The sequence below is a fragment of the Myiozetetes cayanensis genome, unplaced genomic scaffold (genome assembly GCF_022539395.1).
Source record: "Myiozetetes cayanensis isolate MyiCay16 unplaced genomic scaffold, myiCay2020 scf7, whole genome shotgun sequence".
NCBI lineage: Eukaryota > Metazoa > Chordata > Aves > Passeriformes > Tyrannidae > Myiozetetes > Myiozetetes cayanensis.
The window spans coordinates 43,079,493-43,104,370 of NW_026087964.1; the positions used below are offsets into that span (position 1 = coordinate 43,079,493).

Here is a 24,878-nt window from a genome sequence, read left to right on the forward strand (position 1 = left end):
CGGCGGCTGCTCCGCCCTCAGCGGCTGCCCTGCGTTCCTTTGCCTGGAGGAGACCCGGCGGGCGGTGGGCGCCGGTCCTTTGTCCTCCCCTGGGAAACGACGGTTCAAATCCTCTATTAACTGTATCTGAAAGATTACTTTAAACCCTGAGGACAGTCATAGGGCATTCTAAAAATGTACTGGGACTCTACTATTTTTATGCGCTGCTGCTTTAAAAGCGTAAGCGTGATGTCAACACCACACTAACATACCAGAGTGTACTTACTCAAAGTTTCGTTTGTTTCTCAGTCTCCAAGCGTGAGAGGTGACAGTGCTTTCAACTTGATCTAAACCTTTAAGTGATGCTTAGCACTAAATAGTGACAGCAGTTGAGAGTTCAGATTCTAATACTGCCACCCTGAAACACATTTTACTTATTAAAAATGGAAACTTATTGTCTGATTGTGCTTCTTCTGCACTCTAAATCTAGCCACCTTGTCTCCTGTTTCAAAAAGTTTCCCTAAAAGAAGCTACACATAATCAGGTAGATTAAAAAGCGGTATTATTAATCTAGAAAATTATACCTATAAAGTAGACTGACTGTAAAATTATATACACTTTCCAGAAGACATCACACACATAAGAGTGAATCCAAAATACTGAAAGAATTACATTGATTTCAGATATTCAGTTCCATACATCTTGATGTACAAGTTCCAGTTTATAGGTTTATATTCTAACCTTGCCTTGCTCTACTATGGTGGGGAGAAAAAACTACCAGCTCAAGTATCTGGTGTTTAAATGATACAGTCAAGTGATGACATTTCTGTACCACACCTCTGCCTCACCGCAGCAGAAAATCTAGTCCCTAATGATTTCAAATCAAACAGGATCTTTATACTTCAATATTCCAGAAACTGACTGATGATGATATAAACCTGTGTTCAGTGCAAGTCATACTTGGGCTGTGGACATGTGTACAGCACAACCATCTGCTATAAGAAAATGGTACCAAAAGGAGCTTGGTATGACAAACATCCACAGAGACATTTGCCTTTTCCTCCCTTTAAAGCCACCATGTGCTATAGTGATTTTAATTCAGTGAGGGCAGAAAGGCTCAATCACATTTTCTCTTTCTTGAAGACAAAGTTTTATTGTTCAAAGTGCTAATTCAGCTCTCCGATAGGTTTTCACTTTCCCTATACTGCAGTATTCTGCAAAGAACAGTCTCAGTGCAGATAATCAACAATTCCAGCTCTCTGGACTTCAATGGAGTTTTGACAATTTACACCTGTTCCCTGTGTTTCCATGTTGAGACTGAAAAAAAGCAGCACAAAGCTGCTCTGGCCACAGCACCACTCAACAACCACACAATAAAGCAGTTCATCTGCTCTTAAGTGGGAGTCTAAGCCTTTTGGATGGATTAAATCTCATGTGTAGATAGCAAGAATTAAATTTTTCTTTAAGAATTAAGTAACATATGAAGTGTATTTAAGATGTTCTTAGAACACCAGAAGCATAAAATATTAGTTTCCCCATTTTTGCACTCTTCTCTAAGCAGTGCCTAATTTGCACATGGGGACTATTTGTTAGGTTCACCATTCTTCTTGCTTTCTTCAGCTCCCCACAAATCAATACAAATCTTGTCTTTAAGGTAAGGACTCTACTGGACATTCCATCTCACGGAGTGACCAATCCTCCTTTGAGCGAACGGGTTTGAAGAAAACAGAAGCAGAAGAAACACAAATCCAGTTTGTCTTCAGTGCAAAGCCACTGATTTTCACCATTTAATTAAGGCTTCACCAAAAAGAAATACATAGTACCATCTTTAACAGCTGAAAATAAGCACACTCCTTTGAGAACAAATGGTCCATGAGTGACTTCTGTGTCTCTACCGTCAATTGTCTTCCTGAACAAAGTAGTATCTCACTGGGGGCCCTGGCAAGTCTTCCTCTCCATCAGTCTCTGGAGCAAATGATACTGTCAAATCCACATACTTCTTATCAGGTGATGGTTTCACAAGTTTTTGCATCCTATAGAGAAATGAAGCAGAATATGTTAATATACCAGAGGAAGGACTGGCAGTGGGAATTCAGGGTCAGGCTAGGATGAATTTCACTGCCAGCAATACACACTGGTCCAACACACTGCAGGCCAAATTAAAACGGAGAATTGAGCAATTAAGCCACCTTTAAATTTTGACACAAAAGCTGTTTCTCCACCCAAGATCCAGCAAATTGTATTCCATTTTCTTGATAGATGGAGCCAATTAGTGAGCTACTGCATCATTCACCAACAAGGGATCATTACAAAAGAACATATGAACAGTTTTGGATGAGATTCCTCACAGATATAATTTTTGTTTGGCATCCTACAGAAGCACAAGGCAAAGTTAGACTTCTGTGTAGGATTTCAGTCAATGAGGAGGAATAAGTTCCCTATCTACCAATAAAGGCCTGTTTTAGTACATTAGGAAGAACCACTCTGGTACAAACACCAAATAATAAGTTCTGATGGAAAATAATTCTATTGGGGTTATGGCATTAAGTCATTGAATTTCAAAGGTGAATAGCGATGAGGGGGGAAAAACAGCCAAGATCTGGGACTTCTTCCTTCATGATCACAAAGTGAGTTTGAACTATGTAAGCATGTCACAAGCATGCAACTTCCCCCCTTTGCTCTCTGCAGTCTCAAAAAACTGCAGCCAATGCTTGGAAGTTGCACAGTAGAATACTGAAGTAGGTCAGCCAACTCACTTTCATCACGTATCTGTAGATGGCTCAGAATTATTTTCTTGTTAATCTAGAGCCCTTGTTCATGAAGCCAGCTCAAATGCCACGAGGCTGGGGGAATACAGTAAATCATTTCTATTCCTCACAAGTCACTTAGAGAGGGATTTCCCTTCTGGGTATACTTTATTATGCAGGTCAAAAAGCTGCTTTCCCCCAAGCACTTGTTTCCTTGCAAGAACATAAAGCATTAGCCTCTTCTCAGCAGATACTGAGATAACATTTATTTGCCTGAGGAAGACCCAAGCTACAGAGAGCAAGGCAGATAACTATTTCTAAAACTTGCTTTTAAGGAGTATGCCACCAGTTAATGCTGCAATTCTGAAACAAAGAAAGAGTCTGGTAATTCTTGTCATATTACAGCACAATTTTAAGCAACTTAAGAAAAATCAAACACACAAGATAGACCAGAGTTTGCTGTGCAAATATCTTTTGGGACTCTTTGTAACAGAACCCCAAGTTGCTGCTACAACATGGAAAGCTTGAACCAGGTCTCAGGGTAGTAAGAAATCCTGACATTCACAGGAAGTCAGCTTCACACCATACCTTTGACTTCATTACATACCTCACTCATTCAAAATTATTTATACAGCTATAAGAGAAGGCATATAAACAACTTCTTTTTAACAGGCTGCAAATTCTCATCTTAGTATGCCAGGGACTCTGAAGGTGTTGCAGCTTAGAGCTCTTCTCTCCCACAGAGTTTGAAGTAGCTTGCTCATACTACTTTGCCTGACATTACCTACTGGCAGACCTTCAAAACAGGTACTGATCAATGCACCAGCATTAGTTTTAAGCTTTAAGCCAGTTTCAAAAGGTTCTAAATTGTTCCACTTGAACCATAGTACATTCTCCCTCCCCCCCCCCAAAAAAAAAACCAATATTGTCAGACTTCTTCAGCTTTCTCATTCTGGTATTCATCAGTTAGAGCAGCATTTTGGAAGTCTCCTGCCCTCATCATAGAAGTTAATTCACTTTCTCTTTTTTATTTTCTTTTTGTTTTCCAAATGAAAGAAATTATCGTTTTTCTTTCCAAAATATTAACAACTAGCAACCACTTTGAGGGAAAACACTGCTGTCAGACACACATCCTTATGATACAACCAATGAGCATAATTTGTATGTGCATTTGCATCCCTGACCCTGTTATCCAGTTATACTCACGTGAACTTTAATCTTTTAATGTGGCCTGGCATCACAGGAACATAGAGCATTTTGACTCCTTGTACAACCATAGTTGGTTCAATTCCATATTTCTCCTGGAATTCGCAAATTAAAACTTATTAAAGGACTAGAACAGCTGCCCAAGATACAAGATACAGCAGATACCACTACTGCTAATGCTACAGCTAACTATTAAAATCCATAGGATCCCAATGAGAAAACTTGCTAATGTGTTTACTTAGAGACTTTCCCATTGACATTAATTATTATTAAAACTATTTTGATTTGAACAATAACTTCATGAAATAAAAACAAAACAAAACCCAAACCAATAACCCAAAATAAGAAATCCCTTTCCTCTTGTCTTGTACTAACCCAGTATAGTAGACAACTTACTCTAACAGCATTTATGAAGTCCAGCAGAGTAAAATCCTCTTTCCCATGAATTGTCCACCTGTCCCAGATGGTAAATGAGATCCCATTTCTGTTTTAAAAAATGAAAGATTGTTTGTTACTTTAGAATGTGAACTCAGGCACTTCCTTTAAATGTGTCTTGAAGAACTGCCATGTCTTCTAGGAGGTGCTGTTTTATCTTGAGCAAAAATCTCCTTCCTCTACTGCCATTTTTCCAGCCCTCTGATCTGGCTAAGCACAAGACACAGTAAGAGCTCTAAGTAAACAAGGTATCTAGCAATGAAGTTACTGAGCTTTCAGACTTACTGAAAAATAGCTCTTGTATTGAATAAGATGCAAAAGTGTGTCCAGGAGAACAATGCCACATATCTAACTTGTCTAGATTTTTAAAGCCTCATGAGTAACAGCTTCTACTGAAAACAAAACTAAGCCCTTAAACCCACTATATTTCAAATTAGGACAGATGAGTATGTGCTGTATTTTCCAAAGTTCTTGAGCAATGCAGTACTAAGAGGATCACTTACAGCTTTAGCAGTATATAGTAAATGGTTAATAGAGTGTGACAGCAAGCATGAAGTGATTCATCATTTTACAAGTTGATACAACAACAACAACAAAAACCTTTTAATATCTATAATGTTTAATCGAGTATGGCCATGAACTGTGGTTCCATCGTAGCTTTGCTATGTGAGCACATAAGGCCTTAATCTGGTTATCTGGATTTAATAACTATTCAAACTTCACACTCGTAATGCCTCAGCAAGTTCTCAGCATCAATTAGCAGGTTCCCAAATACCACCCTCCCCTTCTGCCATTGTCCTTCCTACCTGATTTCCGTCCTCCTTACTTCTGCAGTTTCTGTAAAGACCATTATAGGAATGGCTAGGTTCAGAAAACAGTTCTTGTATGCATCAGCTGGGTAGCCACCCACAACTTTGATGAGTTCCAGTGCAACCTGCAGTAAATGAGAATTTACTTATTAGGTTTTAGGTACTGTGTTATTGATACTAGTATAGTTACAAGGCCAGCAACTACACAGAAAGTTGTTAATGAGATGGGCCTTTGTACAATCGGCCGAACAAATAACACCTGGAAATGCAACCCACTATGCCACAGAAATAAATTCTGTTGCTGCCAAGAGAAATACTTAACACAGTGTTCCTAACATAGGACTCTTTCAAAAACTGTTTAATTCAAGAAACCTCTACAAAGTGTGAAGCTCTGTTGAGATACACGAATGTGAACTACTACAGAACAGATCCTCTCCGCTCTTGGCAATGGGACTCTGATGGAAGTTAGTATTAATGGCAGAAAACAAACCAGAATGCTGGTTTCCAATTCTTTGTGTACAGCAAATCAAATAGAAAAGCACCAAAGGCTTAGCATGTTAAGGAAACTTCCCTGTCTGACCATCCAGGAGCCACTCAGCAATCATATTACCAGAGACTTTAAGTGCTGGGGTTGAAGCCCCTTCACAGCAGGCAGTTTCTCAATGGGTGCCCTGCTTGACGCGCTACCCATCCCACTCACAGTCAGACAAGGTTTCCTCACTGGCTGGACCCTGGGTTTCCCACAGCAGAGTCTCAGACCTCTGGTTCCTTTAAGTAATTTTATCATGGTACAACAACAGAGTAACAGCTCTAGCTGGTGCCTCTGGAAAGGGACCCTAAACAAAAGACTACTTGGGCTTTTGTACCCTCACAGTGTGTGTGCTCAACAATCTGGGGTCTTCCAAATGAGTCCTCCAAGCTTCAGCTGTGTCTCTGAGTGTCCTTTCACCTGGCCATTTCTTTAAATGAGTTTCTGTCAGGGTAGCACTAACTGATACCCACACAACAGTGGTTTCAGGCAAGAAAGAGTAAGAGAAATAAATATGCATTTAAAAAGCATGCTCACCAGGCCTGATACTGCAGCAGTAGCTGTTGCGATGGCGGGAATAATCTTTCCTGCAATGCGCTTTGTTTTGAACCGATCTGCTGCTTCAATGTTGTACATCTTGGCTCGCAAGTTTGATGCGGCTGTTATGAAATCTATATGCCCATTACTATCATCATCTTTTTCAAAGGATATGGGCTTCATTTGCAAGTCAGCTGCTCATAAAAAAGGGAGAGAGAAGAAGTTATTAGAAAACTGAAGATGTCCTAAACATAGCTTATAGGAACTAGAATTTTAACAAACCAAAAATCTCACATCGCGGAGCTTGGTGCCTTACTTGTTTTCCTCTACTAGAAGCAGAAATGCCCCTATCAATACCACTTGTTAAAAGAGTGTAATGAAAGAAATATCAATAGAGCTCCATAATTTTATTTTCCTTGCAACACCAGGAATAAATTTTGGACAGACCTATGGATGTTTTTATACACTCCACCTCACTATAGCTCCATCCTGTGAGAATTCCCTCTATAAGCTTTGTTTATCTGCAACCATTTCACTATGGACCGAGTAGCATGGGAGTCCAGAGTTTTGGGTTTACACTCCAATGGATGGGTTAGAGATAAGGTAATCTCTCTCCTCTGTGTTCACAGGTTAAAAAAGCTGGCATGTAGTTTTTGCCCAATAATCCCTTCATCTGGGATCTAGCCATCACCCTTTCCCTCCTTACAGTTCAATTCCCTACTGCTGCCTGCTCACTGTCATCAGTGTTGTAATTACATACAAGAGTAACAGAGAGCCCCAAAGCTTGCAGGCATCTCAGAAATACAGAAGCATACGGTAATGTCAAGCAACAGGATAGATATCTGCATAGCACTTCAGAACGCTTTAGACACCAGCTCTGCTTCTTGCAGAATTGAAGACCTGAATGCCGCTACTGGCAGTGCAAATGCAAGACATTACTGAGCTATGAGGTTTCAGAAGTTTACACTACTCACCTTCCAGAGCTTCATTGGATAGTATAGACTTCTCCAGCTGGAAAATGGCATTTCTTTCATCCTCACTGCTGACTGGAATATGATCTGGTTTTCTTGCGGTTTCATCGGTCTGTACAACCTGCAAATGTGTGCAGTGCTTGAGTAATAAAGTACATAAACTTCATACAGCATGAGTGTCAAGTGTACTAAATTTCCTGTCTTCCCTGCAGTCATTCCTCCACAGTTCAAGAGAGACATGCATTTAACGGGGCAAGTCTAGCCAAGGCCACAAAGATCATTAAAGGACCCTCATATGAAGCTGTAAGAGATGGGATGATTCAGCATGGAAAACAGGAGGGTCAGTGGGATCTTATCAATGTGTGTAAATATCTAATGAGGGGAAAGTACAGAGAGCACAAACTCTTTTCAACTGGTGCCCAGTGGGGTGGTGCACAAGGTGGGTATGGGCACAAATTGAAGCAAATAAAATTCCTTAAGAAACATATAAAAATACTTTAAAGAAAAAAAAAAAGAAAAAAGAAAAACACCCCAAGCAAAACTGTGAGGATGGCTGAACCCTGGCAGAGGCAGCAGAGAGGGTGAGGAGTCTATTCTCAGAAATATTCAAAACCCAACAGGACACAGTCCTTGATGACCTGCTCTACCTGCCCCTGCTTGAGGCAAGGGGATTGAACTAGACAGTCTCTACAGATCCCTTCCAACCTCAACCATCTGTGATTCCAAGTCACAATACCAGATTGTCCTCATAAGGTAAGCACGAGACAAGTATTAACGCTGTGCAAGAAAATACGAAAACACCCTGGAATACTTGATAATTTTAAATGGTTACAAATGCTAGCCACTGCACAATAATGCTTAAGCTACTCTGAAATTAACACTTCAAAAAATAAACGTAACAGTAATGACACTTCCTTTATATTACCTAGAAAGAAATCACAAACTGACACTAGTCTTGGATTGTTTTAAAGTTGCTCATGAGTAAAATTTCACTACTTTTATTAAAATAGTATAGACTCATGTAATCTTAAAAAAACCTTGCAAAGTTACAATCACACTCATGCATGGAAAACAATGCTATAAAAAATCATTTGAAAAAGGCAACCGCCCTCCACCATTTTCTGTTTAGCATCTGGTACATAGATACCATAGGTGTAACAAGTTAAAGCAGTCCTGTATGCCACAGTTGTATTTCTCCAAAACACATTATAATTTGTGATTATTTCTCATTAGCATTGATGCAAAAAGTAGTTGAGGATGAGGGACACTGTTTGTGGAATATTTTATTTTTTTCTTTAAACTAAATATCACACTTACTTTGTTTGAAGGTCTAAACTCTGGTACCTTCACGGCTGAAATAATACTCAGAATAGTTTCCTCTGACAAATCCTGTTATGGTTTTGAAGAAAAACAATTTAAATTCACATCAACACAACAAGATTGTATATCCAGTAGCATTTCAAAGAACACCAAACCACCAAAAATTTCACAAATATTCAATGATGTTACAGTCAAACATCATCATTAAAACACCATTTCAGTTACTACACCCAGCCAACTGGTGGGAAGTGCCTAGCACTTGAAAACTGAATAGAAGTGTAAATGTGACTTACAGGAAGTTCCAATTAAAAATAAAAATGGGCAACAAGAAAAACAAAAGATAAGCAACACAGAGGCTGTGAGTGGTACAAAATAAAAACCACAGAGCACAGCTAAGACACTTAATTAAAAAATGCCTTATAGAGATCTTTTTTTCAGTTCAGCAGCTATATTGCACAGTAAATAGGTGCATTAGAATAATAATTCCCAAGTTCAGTGCTTACTGAAAATATTGAATACACTGCTCATTTCCTCTCCAGATTAAGGATTTCAATATAGATGAAGAAGTGTAAGCAGTTGCTGAACAGCCAGTGCTGAAGGATAGATTACTTTAAGAATCACTTTAATCACTTCTGGGAAAGAACTGGCAACCAGACATCAGGCCAAAGTTGAATACATACATCCAAGTTGGATGGGAACACTGTTAAAGTGTATGGATTACCTTTTCAGTGAATGGAACACAGTAAACTGTTGCAAAGAGTTTCGCTGCGCTCACAATGAAACCATAGTGCCTAAAGAAAAGAGAAAGATAATTATTTTTGGTTGGTTTGGGTTTTTTTTACTTCAGTTGCCCAAAAGTTTGCAATCATATTCAAAGAAATCTTCAACACACAGAGGAACAGAATTTCCATCTTTCAGTGCAGATAGTACAAAACAGATGGCATGTTTTGACTGACTCAGAAGTTGTCCCCAAAACTAAGCAAACTTTGATCACCAAAGAGTTATTTAATCAAAGCCATATTTAAACTTTGCAGTCAAGAAAACAATTGGTCTCATGACATCACTATGATAATAAAAGGCTTCACCTCAGAAATACTTTGATATTTGCCATTATCTCAGTTTTCACTCAAACTATAAAAGGCAATCCACACAGTTTCTCAAAGCAGGTGTACACATGCAGCAGATGCATGCTTTTCAGTCCTTCAACCTCATCAATTTTTTAAATTATCTGTAATACCCAAGCCATCTAGATCAGACCCAAGTTGTGATGATGAAGGGTCCCTCCAGTAGGTCATTTTAGGCAGGCAATTCAATTTGGCATATCTTGCATGTCTTGATGTGGGACAACAGAGGCAGGGAGGTATGACAGCAACAACTCAGTAAAATTCTAAATTCACAAAAGACATGAAACGGGTTGCCCTAAGCCATTTCACCTTAGATGTCACACCTTCACGTACCACCCTCCAGTCCCATACCAGTGAAAATTAAATTACCTGTAGTGAAAGTATGAGACAACTCACCAAAATTGCCACAGATTTTTAAGACTATGCACTAACACCCATTGATGCCAGTCCAACTTCTAGTGCTATAAAGCCACTGCCTTGCACTTTCTGCTGTAGATTGAATTTTATAGAAGCTATAAAACATCTAGAAAGCATCTGTGGCTATACTTACAAAGGATCATTAAATTCAAACTTCACTGGAAAAGGTGGCCTCTTTGGTGATTGCCAAAACAAACCTGGTAAGAAGAGAGACTTAAGGTGAAATCCTAAGGAACCAGGAACAGCAACACATGACGTATGCCATGAATTCACAACAGGCACAAAGGGGTATTTGTACTTACTTCCATCTTTTAATCGTGTATCAAGGGGAAAGGAATGAAGGAGCTGAAGAGCCTAGAGGAAAAGTCAGAGTAGCTTTAAGTTGTCATATACAGATTGACATGATCACACTAAATCAAACCTTTTTAGTAATGACATGAAATCTCGATACACTCCAATACACAGCTGAAGTAATTCAAAGAGTTAAGAAAATCTAAAGACAACTGTGTCAAGATGGACGGCTTAAAGACAAGTACTGATGGACAGACTTGCCCATTCATTCACTGAACAATGATGACAACGCCACCTCATCTGTACCAAGTCCAAACAAGACACTTAATCCAAGATGCAAAGCATTCCCCCACCCTATTGTCACTTTAAGATTATTTCATACAAATTCACAATGGGGAATGCAACATTTTGTCAATGTGACAATTACCACCAGAGCTTCCATAGGCACAGGTATGCTTATCAATAAGCAACATCATCATGATCTTTCCTACAAAATTACACACATACTTTAGGCAACAGTGTGGACCAGATTCTCAGAATGACTGGCTCTTATTTCAGACAACCTTGGAGAAAATCAGGTTTATGAAGTTGAGTTCAGTAATGGAAGTTTAGTGCAGGAAACAAAAATCTGTTGTCCTTTAGTGAAAGACATCTGATAATCTCACTATTTTGGAAAACACAGTACTTAGTAAGCTGGAAGTTTGCCAAGAAAACTGCTTGGAGACTAGTGAACAGAGCTACTAGAGTGAGTTAATAAACCAGACCTAGAAGTGCTACAGTAAAAAGGGATGCAGCATTTTTACATTTCAAGTACATCTCATTATTTATGAAGAAATAGAAGTGAGTGCATAAACTTGGACACCTAGTTATTAGAGCTACCAAGTTTTCTAAAATCCTCATCAGTCCAGTGTCACCTCATTTACAGGTCTTACGTACCTTATGGCTAAAATACTTCTCAAATTTTACTCTTGCTAGTTCTACACATTGAGTCCAACTTCGGGGTCTTCTACTGAGTGTTTTAATAACATGAAAACAGCCTTCTAAGCTCTCTCCTGATTTTATTCTCTAGATAAAGAAACATGAAAATGTTGAAACAAAACAAGATACCTTCAAATCCAGTCAAACAGCAAATATGTATTATTTATTTATTTTATATGTTTTATTTATTTTATTTATATATTTATGTCTGTAAGCAAAAGGAAACAGAGGGTCGATTTGTGAGATATTATCCTTTATGTGATCCTCTCCCCTGGGTTTTTTTGCCTAGGTGCTGTGGTCTACTTGATTTACTTCCACCCAACCCTATGGACCACAGTCCATGACAGTCACAAGAAAATACAGTAAACAACTGAATCTAATTTATTACATTGTTGAATTCACTTCAAACTCAATTCACTTCAAACTCAGTCTTCCTTTTGTTTTTTCCAGATAATTACACATCAGTATGACATACACTAATGACACGCTAGCAGTGCCTCAGTCTTTCTGATATACACCATGTACAGAGGATGTGAGCTAGAGAAGCTTTTAATTATGAGAGACACCATAAATACTGTTCATCTGATGATCAGCTAATGACTTGGCCAAATAAGTCTTTGGGTTTTCTGGAAAAAGTCAGAAACTAATCCAAATAAATTTAAATAGGAACAAACTCCATAAAGTTTAAACCCTGTATTTTACCCTGGCAACATTCCCTCACCTGTAAAACTTCTTCTGCCGTTGGATAGGTTTGCCAGAATTTGTTAAACAATGAAGGCTTGTGAGAAAATGAACTTTCAAACTGTAAAATAAAAAGAACAAATATGGCATTTGGCAAGAAATATATCAGATCCCCCACCTTTCCAAATACACATTTAGTTATGCTGAATCTCAGTGAGTTTATTCCATTACCTTATCTCTTGCCCACTGTATTGTATGCTCAATGGCAGCTGGGAAAGACTTCAAGGTGCAAAAAGGTATTTCTTCTTCTGGTGGATCCCGCTGTAATTAAGGAAGGTTGCATGTAAATGCAGACTTAATAAAGTTTATTGCTAATAATAGCCCCAAGAACTTCTAGACTATGTAAGTTTAAAACTCTGCTGTTGTAAAATACAAAATGGCTTATTTATGCTTAGAAATTTGCTTTAAGGACACTAATATTATCACTTCCTCTTTATCAAGAATAGTCCAAACTCAACCCCAGAAAGCAAAACTGAACTCTGAAACACAAACAACAGGTGAGATTGCCAGTCAGCTTTTCCAAGATGTGCAGTCCACATTGAGATACACTCTCAACATGAAACACACCCTTTCACTCAAGGCCAGAAAGACTTTTTTGTGGACCCCAGAAAGACTGTTAGGATGCTCAAAATCCGTCTCTGTGTCCACATGGCATCATTTCATAGAGTTCTCAAACAGTTAACTTCTACCTTATACAGGCAGTTTCATAAGAACTTAAACACAGCAATACTGCAAGAGCTTGAAGGTTCATTTTCCCCTGTCCTGTTCAAACAGAATTGCTCTGTATGCTTGTAAAGAACTGCTCAAATTTTATTTCCCTTTCTTCAGAAACCGAGGAAGTAATTTCCTTCCTAATAATACTGTTCTTCAGCAGCTCAAACAGGCCACTTATTTTAGACAGACACATAAGCGATTAAAATATCAGAGGGCATTACGGGACTAACTACAGAAGGTGCGCGATGATCTTAAAACACTTACATGGCTATTATAGGACTCTGTCAGATGGGGCACAATAACTTCTGTGTGTCCTTTCGTTCCCATAGTTCCAGAGTCTATAAGAGGACGCAGGTTTGCTACACAACGACTGACATGGAAAGACACAGACTATCAGCACGCAGTGTAATCACTACACTCTTGTCTTGCAGATGCTACCAGTGTAACCAGAGTTGTCTCTAGGCACTTTCAGAAGACTGGAAAGCTTCTACCAAACTCAGGAAGAAATTAAATAAGAAGAGCTATTCAAGTTAGATCAGGATACCATAAACTTGAGCCTATGTGGATTACAAGCATTAGAAATTATTTTTAAATGTAAACGTCCCTATTTTTAAATTTAAATACGTATTTTTGTGCATAAATAATTCAGCCTTCAGACCACCACAGTATTCTCCCACTCATAAGAACTTGAAAGCTGTTCAGTTTCAGGACCTCACTCCAAGGCTTTCTACTATGTGAACAGTAGCAGCTGCACAACAGCAGAATTGGCTTCCACCTTAAGTATAAAACTCTTCCTCCCCCCAGCCTGCAGCCCTATAGAGGAACAAGGTAAATAGGTGCAATTTGCTATCAGGTCTTATAAGCACTTCCAGGTCAGGAAGATTAACAACAGAAAAGCAGAGCTCGCATAGAGCATGAAAAGCAGCCCTTGCTTCCTTTCCACACCCTACCTATCAATGTATCTCCTTGCTTCAACATTGTCCAAAGCGGTTACAATCACATCTTGCTTGGTATAGAATTCATCGCTGTAAGTATTCTCAGTGGCTGGACAAACTTTATTAATATCTGAGTCAATCTTTACAGAAGGATTGATGTTCAGAGTCGCTTCTGCTGCAGTATAGCTCTTGGGTTTCTGAAAGTATGAATACATAGGTATATGTAACTATGACACTGAGACTGAAACAAAGAACAATACTGAGCTAAAGAACAACTGAGACACAGAAATATCATTTTCATTTGCTGATCACTGACAAAAACATTAGTATGCAAAACATAAAATACAGGAAATTTTTTAATCATATACCTGCCTCAATGATTTATCTCTTATTATTATAGGGGGTTTATTTTTAGTTTTATTTAAAGTAGTGTGTCAGAAACCACATGGTGTAAGTGCTTAAATGGTGCAGAAGTTGAGTAACTAAAACTGATGCCACATGCTGCCTCTCATGCTCTCAAAATACCCTAAGAAAGGAGCAGTTCATGACTGTCAGAGGATAAACCCATTAGTAACTGTGATCATGTCTATGCAGCATAGACATCAAACTCCTGCGAATAATCACATTACTGCAAGGTATTCCATACAAAGCCAATTTCAGAAGCTAAACTGAAAGAGAGTTCTTAACCTACCTGACACTTCTAGCCATACTACATTCAGTTATCTAGGGATCAGCACTCAGGACAGTGTGGCTTCTGAAAGTTTGCAGGATTCATTTCCATTTATCTATCCATCCAAAGTGTAATCTGTTCCCAGATTTGCTACACATAAACAGGAGGCAGAAAATTCAGCTGCTGGGTTTTGGGCAGGGGAACCTTTTTCCACATTGTTGTCAAGATCTGAGCCACCTTTTTTATTTTGTGCTGTGTTTGCAAGTACAAGGATGTTCTCTCTGCTTCTAAGGAATTAACAGCTGCATCATGCACTTACTGAATGTACTGGTTTTTTTTCAAAGCTATTTATTAGCTTAATGGAGACTGAATGAAGTCAGAAGATAGCAACTTTGGTGAAGTTGCATCAGCAGTAGCATTACTGAGCTCTAACGAGAACAATTCTGCCATCACTGTCTGTTTTTTGTTGTTTTATTCTCCCTAAATTTCAGTGGTAAAGCATTTCTGACATACTAACCCATGGCAACTTCTTATGCAACAAAGCACTCCCGATTGTCAAGTTTGAGGGATTTCGTTAGTCAAAGACACCAATACACATTAAGATTAGACGATCCAACTTAGCTCAACTGATACTAATGATAAGTAGGATGCCATTGCAGTTCTAGGTATTGGTTTTTTTTAAAAGCTTGGATTTCATTACAGCCTTTAAGTCTTTTCTAGACAGAAGTACAGACACTCACAGTTCAGCTCTCTGTGGGGACACAGGACAGGGAAACACAACAGTAGTCCAGAAAACGTACTGAATAAGAAAGCCTACCTGTATGTGATGAGGTCGAAAAAGAAACTGCCTGTTCAGGTTGGATTTCTCTATCAAGTCTGGATCTGTAATTGTAACCTAAGTCAGAAGGGGCAAAAGCAACAGCTGAAGTTACAACTTAAGTGTAGCACTGAGCAATGATACTGATGCAATCTCTACAGACACTCTTCAAAACAAAGCATTGCTGTTGGCATTGGCTCTGGCTAACACCTCTGCCTATCCTGATTGATTAAATTTTGGTTTAAAATCAAAATACAGCAAGACTTTATTTTGTGTGTTCTGTTTCTAATTGCACGCTTCTTCCACTGTATGCCAAGGCCATTGTACCCTCTGCGCAGATAACAACCTGAAATAAGACTCAGACTTTTAACATTTTTAGTTTAATTATTTAATTATTCCTTATCATATTATTTTTAATAGGAGAAGTGAGGTTAGCAGGTGACTTACCAATCCTTTGTCTTGCCCAGTACCAACACCAAGAAGTGCAAAGTTTTTTAGCATTTCACAGCCTATTGCTCCACAGCCAACCTAAAGAAAATTACAATTTTAGTCAGAAGCATAAGTGAAAACCATGAAAACAAGTATAATAGAGAAGTCTCATTAAAATTTTGGACCATTTATTTAACAATGGTACACATCAGGACTGCCCTCATTATTCTGAAGACACTGGACATTAGCTCTATCAACAAGGCATTTGCAAAAAGTGTAACAGTGTCAGCCATACTTACCAAGAAAACATTCAAATTGTGGAGTTTCTGGCACAGAGAGTCTCCAATACAGGCCCTCAAGGCATCATACCTATCTCCCCTGTGCAGGCATAGGAGACAAAAACAGGAGAACAGCAAGTTGCCATTTATCATGATAATACCAGTGATGCCAAACTGCACTTTGACATAACTAAAAAAGTCAGATGGAAGCTATCGTTCCTGTTCCTCCCATGCTCAAATAGGACATACATTCTTAACCCCAAACCCATTCAGTGCTGCAAACAGCACTGAATTAAGTTTAAAAGACATTTTCTGTGCCTGCTTGAGACTCAGATCTGTACATAAGCCAGTAGACTGTAGTTCTATTTACCGTGGGAGAAATTCTTCAGAGCCCACCTTCTCTAGAGGTGTTACAATGTCTAACACATCTATATATAGCTGTAAAAAAAAAAGAAAAAAAAACAATAAAAATCTGTGAAAAATAGTAATGTAATTTTAATTTTAAAAACTAACTTCTATGAACAACAGAGTCTAGAAATTTAGAAGCACTAAGTTTTTACTGTTGGTGGAAGACTATATAGCATTTGGTACCCTACAGCTTACTTCAGGAAAAAAGCAAGAGAAAGCAACTGGACACAGGGAAAAAAAGCTCACTCAAGCAGGTGGGCTGCAAGGACAGGCATGTTACTCCTCCAAAGGTAACAGTGAAGGTCTGTGATGTTTTTTAATCTAACTGTACTCTGATATTTATTCTTCAGAGTCTGAAAGGTACTGCTCTTATGTACAGCAGCTTAAGCTGGCATCTGCCCTATATCACACCTTTGCTGCCATGCACTAACAAGCCAGTGCTCTCTTTGCATGTGTGAAAAAATGTGCTGTGTGAACTCCAAATACAAAAAATTTAAATAAAATGGACTGTACTTTTATTGTATGCATAAAAACATTGTGTTTTTTGCTAAATTTAGTCTCAAGTCTTTTTTTTTTATTTCCCTTTTATAAAAGTTGTTCGAGTTATTTTGATCATACAGCATTTACACACAACTATCCATTCATAATATGTCAAAATAAACATCCAAAAACAAAGACAGTCTTACCCACTGCTGCAATGGAGAAAATTTTCCTGTTACTGCTTTCAAGACTTCCTGGCTAGCAACACCACCCACTGCTGCAGCCAGAGGAGGTAGAAATCCCTGAGCAGTCCGAGACAGCCATTTTACCACATCACCATTCACCTGAGGCTGAAAAGTAAGACATAATAACAAATTTATCCCCTCAATGAGAAAAGTCAGTTCTTGACAGTTTCACAGATTATTATTCTTTAGTAAAAGAAAAATTATTTCACTCTGACTAACAAAAAAGCTTCCAGCCAAGACAGATCCACCATATACCCTGCATTTGTCATATGCCTTTGTTTAAAAACTGGATTCACATAGCCACAGGATTTGGCCTTCAGGTCAGGTGAAAGTTCAGTTGAACTCATGATGAAACACCATTCTGTTCCCTCGCATGGCCTTCAGAAAGCCAGCTGATCCATCTAAAGATGGATACAGAGACCAGAACAAGGACCAACAATTGAAGCATGACCTTTAGGCAAGTAAACAAGAACACAAAAAAACTACTTAAAATGACAATGATTCTCTACTCACTTTGTTTTCCAGTGTTTCACTTATAGACATGGCTATTTTCAGCATTTCCTCAGCATCCTGAAGGCATCTAGACATCAAGGTAGAAACAATAATGATGAGCCCTTCTAGAAACATGATCAATGGAATTAAAAAGCAATGGATACAGTAGGAAGAGTCTGGATATTTACATTGTCTTTAACAGTGAGCAGTAAAGATGTACTTCTAAACGTTAGGGTTAGCTCAGGAACAAGAGTCTTAGGGTAAAAACCCATGTGCAAGTAGAGTTTTAAGACTTACACTTTGTAAGTAGTTTTGTCTCATTTAGCTCAAAATTATGCAAATCAAGAACTACGCCTGAATAAAAAATACTGAAATTGAAAACCAAATCCTTCAGATTTTTTTTTTTTTTAAACCCATAAACTACAAGATAATTTGGGATCACTGGAACAACTCTTCCATATTAATCACACGATGTGAAAAAACAAGAACAGAGAAGGGCCTTCCTGCAGAAGCCATTTCTGCCTGCCTGGGCCCAGAAAGTGTCATTGCTACATTAGGAAGTCCCTGTTACACACCCAGACACATAAAGTAGGTAACATTTTTCATCTGGATTTCAACTTTTCGTTTCTATGTGGTCTGTTAAGCACCATACAGACAAGGTACCCTTGCTGCACATCAAACCAGTAACTACAGTAAGAGGAGAGATCTGTCTGATTCAAGGCTTAGCAAAGACAAAGAACTGTTGCATTACCCAATGTTCGGTCCGCGACCAAAGTTCTCCTGGAAGTGGTTCAAGGCAAGCATGGCAATGTGGAGCTGCAAAGGAGTCTGTTAAGACAACAATAGTCATTGATCAGTTACAAACTAGAGAAAAATTAAAGAAATAAAAGCAACTATTTGAACTCTTCTGCTACTATTTCACTTCCTTGTCTCTTAAACACAATGCTCAAAAAAGTTTTTAAATAGCATTAAAAAGTGAATTTGAAATACCTTACAATAAAGTTTTTTACAAAAAGTATTACTCAGTGGTAATGTAACACCCTTCAAGCACATTCAGAAACCATTTCAACTAAGTCCAACTGAAGAGTCCCCAAAAGAATTTAGTGCTGAAATTGGAAAACAAAGTAATCTTCTTTTAACTAGACATTATAATGCATTGCATTTTGTCAAATATCAATAACAAAGCCCAGCATTAAGGGTGAAAAGCAGAAAATCTTAACAGGTAAGTCAGACCCTATATTATAATACAAACAAAAAAATCATCACATCAACATTGTTTAGTTTAAAATTTTAATAAGTCAGAGACTTACAAGCCTTGCATGTCCACAATATTTATCTAAAAGCGTGATAGAGGCAAATACTGCTAGTGTCCTCCCACAGATTTTAAAAAGATCTCTGAATCATTTTTTTCAAAGAAATAAAAAAAGCATTCTTACACTAATAATTCTATTTTCCAACCCACCTATGATCACCTTTTTATGATTATCCCAGCTTTTATATCAGTGTGATTTTTATCAATTAAATATCATTAAATATAGGAAAAAAAATCATTGTGTCACTTGCCAAATTTCTACTCCCTGAATTAAAGACTTATGAAAACCTGAGATTTTAAACAGCAAAGGTGGCTGAGCTGTGCATTTACAACATTTCTTGTTGCAAATCATGGATAACAAGCCTCTGTGGTGATCTAAACCATAATGTAAATTCTGTGTGACTACACAAACTGATAACTCACTCTTACTTCACACTTTAAATTGGTATTTAATTAATACAGAATAGTTAGGAAATTATATTATTCTAAACATAAAGCTACAGGTGACAACACATAGTTTTAATATTGGAGCACTTATGCCCATATCCCCACATTCTAATTACCTCAGGCTTGCTAAAATCTGCAACAAGGCATAATGGATTTGTTATCTGCTTCTCCAACCGTTCCTGGAAAAATAGAATTCATGAAAACAACACACTACTTAAGAACACAACAGTCACTGCTATCTGACAAAACAATACTCTTTCTGTAGAGACTAAGAAACAAATATTTTCTTACTAGCATTGCTATTACTCTCTATTATTAATCCATTAAAGATGCTTAAAATAATCATCTACTGCAAGTTCTGTCTATCAAAAAAGGTCAGAGACAGGTTTCACATCCTAGTGGCAAGACTCATCTTTAAATGGGCGTGATTTTTGGGGTTGTTCTGTACAGGTCCACAAGCTGGGACTTCATGATCCTTGTGGGTCCCTTCCAACAAAGGATATTCTGTGATTCTAGGAAACTGCTCTGAGGTCAGTTACCAGGGATTTTATTGGCAACTGGCTGTTTGCTTGCAGAACTTCCCCACTCAGGAGGAACAGGAAGCTACTGCTTAGCAGACATAAGATACAGTGCTGTGCATTCTCATATCAGAAGCAGGTGGTCCTCACTCCCAGCTTTTTAGAAGAATGTTTGAGGGCAGTCAGGATCTACTTTCTGCAGGCCCATAAGTGCACACAGCACCATGTGTATTGCCAGCCTTCTTACACAAATTCACCCAGTTGTCTCTTCTCAGAAGGCCACCAATAAACTACATATTTGTAGACCTTTCTGAAGCCTATCCCAGCAGTACAGAGCTAGGCTGCCCATAATTATTTTTTTTCCTACAATGATAGGTAACTTTGAAGTATTTCCTGTTCTCTGTGGTTTAATAAAAGAGTATCACTATTCTCATCCAATAAAATTAGTGTAAACCCAAATAACTGGTAATAAAATCATGTATCTGCTGAACTCTGCTTCCAGTGCTCAAACCATTAATGCTCCAGAACTCTGCTATGTCAAGCACACACTTACAAAGTAAAACATCTTGGGAGTCTTCACTTGCACAGCTATGCCTCCATGTAAGTAAGGCTCCATTTCTGACGTATCACCAATGCTGAAGGAATAAGGTGACACCACTGAAAAGGCAAGAGAATAAATAGCGACTGATAATTCAAAGTGTCACTGGATGCTACAATTCCGTATTCAACAAAGTGAGGTTTTGCCAGTGCTTTTTGTGCTGTAATTTTGTAGTGTGCAACCTTGCTTTGTAAGCATAAAACACAGCAGATCCTCCTAACAGGGTTGTCCCTCTGCCAGTTTCTGGGTTAAAGTATTAGTTTCACATGATCTGTTATGAAATAAGCTTTTTTAAGTGGCAGCAGATTTAAAAAGAATTCTGATGACTACAGCTCTGTAACAAAAATGAAATCACACTTAGTTTTATTTAAACTGTGCACAGCAGTGTCCAGAATACTGCTCAGAGTAGGATTTTAGCCTTGTGATGAGAAAAACAGGCAATCAAAAAGGGCAGCTGGAGCATTTTGTCACATCTTCCCCCTCATACACGTGAAGCATCTTTCAGACAAAAAAATATACAAAAAATGTTAATTCATTAACATTAACAAAACTGAAGACAAAATCTAGGCCATAATTAAGAAGAAGAAACTGGCCACAGCATCAGCACTTTTTGTACCAGAAAGCAATTTTTTTTCTGCAAGCTCACTGGAGGTCTGCATAATCCAGCATTCCTCTGGCTGCAGTAACTAACACTACAATGAGCTAAACCAGGCCGAAAAATAAATACCTTGCAAATGAGTCAGCAAGTTTACCTGTTATTTGGTGTGTAGATCCATTTAAGCATGACATTCCATTAACTTCCCGAAAGGTTAAGAACTGTCCTGTTTCAAGCCTGTGTGGATGATTTTCAAGGCAAGTGACAATACCAGGATTTGACTGAAATCAAGAATGGCAAAGTTGGCAAGGAGGAAAGTACCTTGTGCAAAGGGGTCATGTTTTATTGTAGGCACATAGCTTTTTGACTACTGAAACTGCAGATTAATACTTTTTACACCTCATTTCTGTCATAGCAAGTGAGCTACCTATGACATTTTCAGTCCTACTACTTTCAACTTGTTTCTATAACACAAACTTTCTTATTTTCACTGTTTACAGTTCTCAGCATATTTGCAAACTCCATTTGTTATTTCTTACCAAATTCATTGTTCTGTTCTGAAATAGCACCAAATTTATATCTGTTTTCCAAACCAAAAGTACACTACATGTATAAAGAAATTTTCACAGGCACTAAGAAATAAAGTCTTGTGAATGGTCCTTATTACTCCATGCTTCCTTTCTGTCTGATCTCCTTAAAAACAACAGCCCAAACTCATTCTTGAAAGTTAGGAAGCTTACAAAGCTGGACATCAGCATACAAGATACACAGCCTCAGCACATCACAAAAGACTGTATGTGCCACAGTTTCTTATAAAAAGAGCTATTTTCATGCCTATTTCAGGGCTTCCTTAGAAGATTTATCCTAATTCCACAGCTAAATTCTGTCCTGTTCTCTCTACATCTCATTTCTTTCTCTTTGTCTCTCTCCAATTAAAAAATAAATGATTCAATACTGTGATGTTACATAGTAAGTAACAACAAGGAGCCATCAGTATACTCTACAATGTTAGCCCAGTTTGGTTTTGATTAAGACACAAGAAAAATGTAACTTTGTTTGCCTCTGATATACTGCCAGTTTTAAACTGCTTTTTCAAATAGCCAATAACAAGACATTATTAAAAGGAAAGTAAAGTAGCACAATGACTTTCTTCCCTTACCTGTGTTATATTTGAAATGAAGATCTCTTTTGGCTCTTCTCCCGTTGTATCCAGCACTTCAAATTCATCACCAAAGTCACAAAACAAACGTGAACACACTCCATATACATCTGCACTGATAAACTACAAGAGAAAGTAAAAATCCTGAGTATCCCTAGAACAGCACAAGCCAAAGGAATGATGCCTCACATGCAACCTTGTTGAAGGCTAGCAGGTTTAACTTTTATGGTGGAAACCTGTCATGTATACTCAGGCCACTGACTACACAGCACAGCCTTCACAACAGACTTTGAACCTGCACAAGTATTTCTGAACTCATACACCAAAACCAGGAATCACACCAATACAGTGAAGTAGTGCCATTTCTATTACTGTTACATTCAATCTCAGCACATCCTTTCAAAACAATTAGGAGTTAACAGTGAAAACTATTTCTTTAACACTGTATTTTTTTTAATTAAGAACCAAGCTATGGTTATCTGTGCTGGTATTCAGATAATACCAGACACATGTACAGAGTAGAAGCATCATATTCTTGAAACTTCTACTGCTTCATCAACATGACATCTGCATAGAATATAAACCTCATAACCAGCTTTCTTCATTTTTGGAAAGAACATGCTGGAGGTTCATAATGTTCACTTGACAGATTATTCTTGTGTTTCATTTTTTTTTTATTACCTTAATAGGTGGCTGCTGAGCATGACAGAAGTCATTAATCTTCTTCTGCAGCAACAGACTTACTTCAGTCAATATGACACACTGTAAACAAGAACAGAAATACTTCTAAGACACTGAAAGCAATCCATATCTTCAGGCTATGGAAAAAGTAGTACTAAGAGTAAGTTACTCAGGTGTCCTGACTCCTATCCACAAAATGGAGCAGGAACAGCAAATTCTCTCTCTCTTTTTTTTTTTTCCCCCCACTGCAGCTGTGAAACTCAAAACCTAATTAAAATAATTACCAAAACAATTATGGATAATCTCAGCAAAAATGTAGATCTTAATTTTAAGATTAAAGCAAACAAAACAGACACAAATGATACTCATCAGTGCACACCAAGAAGTCTACATAAGCTTCAAGTACTGGTGCTCATAGAATTGCAGAGATACAATTTCTGCAAGCATTCTTTTAACATCTAGGATAGTACTGGGTTCCAGTTATACACAGTTTTTTGTAGCTGGGACATTCAGAAACTTGGTGTGCTTGTGTATAAATGCCAGCCACACTGCAAAGGTTCCCCACTGTTCTCCTGTACACAGGCAGGAGTTAACTGAGTGACCAACTAATGCATTTCACTAGATATATACATACATAAGTGATCTTTCTAATTATACAGCCTGAGTTTCTACTGCCTGGAACACAGCACACAGATTTTATGTAGAGCATCAGTGCTATGCAGCTGCAAAAGAAGGTCACAGTTTCACTTTCAAACAAAAAAAAATTGTATGGCAACCCCACTTAGCTATTTATTGTCATAGTAAATTCCATAATAAGTGTCATAAGAAAGTGCTAGGAACACAAAACCACTGCTTCTACCTCGGAAAAAACAAGCATAGCACTTTTACTGGTATAAATACAAGACCTACTTCTTTCTTTACAATCACCTCAATATGTACTTTAAAGTTTCTCATTTTATTTACTTCCATAAAAAAACCCAAGTCGTTTGCTCTGAGCCAAATACACATATAACTGCTTTACAAGTGACATACCTGGTACTGCTTCAGAAAAGACAGATCTGTGGTTTCATCTAGTGGCACAGTTGATGCTGCTACATGGACATATGGATTGAGTTCTGCAATATGATGAAGCGTGGCCTCAGCCCTGAAAGAATGGCAATTTTCAATTTTTTCATATAACTACAAAATATATTTTCAATACGGAATTTCATTCCACACATGCCCTATAAGAGTCCCTCATGAATTTCCCTGGCAATAGTCCTCAACTCTTATTCACATTCAAATTCCTAGCAGGTATGAGGAAAACAGCTCTGTCCAATATACGGCAGGACTCACTGATGGTCTGATGTCACGACTGCTGTACAGTCTTGTATGGGTGTCTGAGAAAGCCCAAGGAAGAAATGTACAGTGGTCCCCCGCATTAAATTCACATTACAAGCTCACAATAGCAAGAAGTGAGATGTGTGACTCAGAACCCCAGTCCCAATCTAGACTTCCTCTAATATCTACCTGGGCATTGCATTTGAAGACAGTGACTCCAGGCTAAGGGTTTAACAGGTATTTGATATGTATCAGCAGCTCTTGGATAATGAAATGTTACTTTTGACGTTGATGAAACTGTTACTCTAGTCAAGTTCAGTCCTCCCTCACTCCAAAGACTTCACCAACCTGTTCCTTTGATTGGTAACATCATCTTCATGGATGAAGAAGTTGATCCCCAAGTCCCATTTAGTGCAGTGCTTGGTGTCATGAACTGTAAGAGCCTAAGAAAGTTCAGCAAAAAGCATTTACTGGAAGAAGTGTACATGGACACAGCACCCAAAAGGATGGATTAAAGCCCTACATAAAATGCTAGAGGACCAGCAATACAGAAGATTTAGTTGCAGCATGTATAAGAACAACCTCTTCCAACCTCTTTACCAAGAAAACTCTTACTGTTTGAGAGACAGAAATACATACCCAATATGCACTTCATTAAGCATTTCCCTCACAGTTTGCTGTGATGACAGCATTTAA

The 24,878-nt window shown here is 38.1% G+C and overlaps 1 protein-coding gene across 1 annotated transcript in view; it reads right to left on the minus strand.

Annotated features, from left to right (window-relative positions):
* Window positions 1-1,731: 1,731 nt before the first annotated feature.
* Window positions 1,732-24,878, minus strand: part of UBA6 (ubiquitin like modifier activating enzyme 6) — a 28,784-nt gene continuing 5,637 nt past the window's right edge. The window contains exons 6-34 of the mRNA XM_050338357.1: window positions 24,531-24,625; window positions 23,895-24,006; window positions 22,863-22,943; window positions 22,182-22,304; window positions 21,180-21,303; window positions 20,383-20,486; window positions 19,428-19,490; window positions 18,304-18,380; window positions 17,574-17,640; window positions 17,022-17,165; window positions 16,298-16,365; window positions 15,949-16,027; window positions 15,668-15,748; window positions 15,221-15,298; window positions 13,749-13,930; window positions 13,063-13,168; window positions 12,256-12,345; window positions 12,065-12,145; window positions 11,302-11,430; window positions 10,377-10,428; window positions 10,208-10,271; window positions 9,255-9,324; window positions 8,531-8,602; window positions 7,217-7,334; window positions 6,243-6,436; window positions 5,174-5,301; window positions 4,329-4,416; window positions 3,933-4,027; window positions 1,732-2,012 (exon numbers count right to left, since the gene is read on the minus strand). Of these exons, the coding sequence (XP_050194314.1) occupies window positions 1,877-2,012; window positions 3,933-4,027; window positions 4,329-4,416; window positions 5,174-5,301; window positions 6,243-6,436; window positions 7,217-7,334; window positions 8,531-8,602; window positions 9,255-9,324; window positions 10,208-10,271; window positions 10,377-10,428; window positions 11,302-11,430; window positions 12,065-12,145; window positions 12,256-12,345; window positions 13,063-13,168; window positions 13,749-13,930; window positions 15,221-15,298; window positions 15,668-15,748; window positions 15,949-16,027; window positions 16,298-16,365; window positions 17,022-17,165; window positions 17,574-17,640; window positions 18,304-18,380; window positions 19,428-19,490; window positions 20,383-20,486; window positions 21,180-21,303; window positions 22,182-22,304; window positions 22,863-22,943; window positions 23,895-24,006; window positions 24,531-24,625 (2,901 nt within the window). The 3' untranslated portion in view covers window positions 1,732-1,876. The remainder of the gene's footprint in view (window positions 2,013-3,932; window positions 4,028-4,328; window positions 4,417-5,173; window positions 5,302-6,242; window positions 6,437-7,216; window positions 7,335-8,530; window positions 8,603-9,254; window positions 9,325-10,207; window positions 10,272-10,376; window positions 10,429-11,301; window positions 11,431-12,064; window positions 12,146-12,255; window positions 12,346-13,062; window positions 13,169-13,748; window positions 13,931-15,220; window positions 15,299-15,667; window positions 15,749-15,948; window positions 16,028-16,297; window positions 16,366-17,021; window positions 17,166-17,573; window positions 17,641-18,303; window positions 18,381-19,427; window positions 19,491-20,382; window positions 20,487-21,179; window positions 21,304-22,181; window positions 22,305-22,862; window positions 22,944-23,894; window positions 24,007-24,530; window positions 24,626-24,878) is intronic.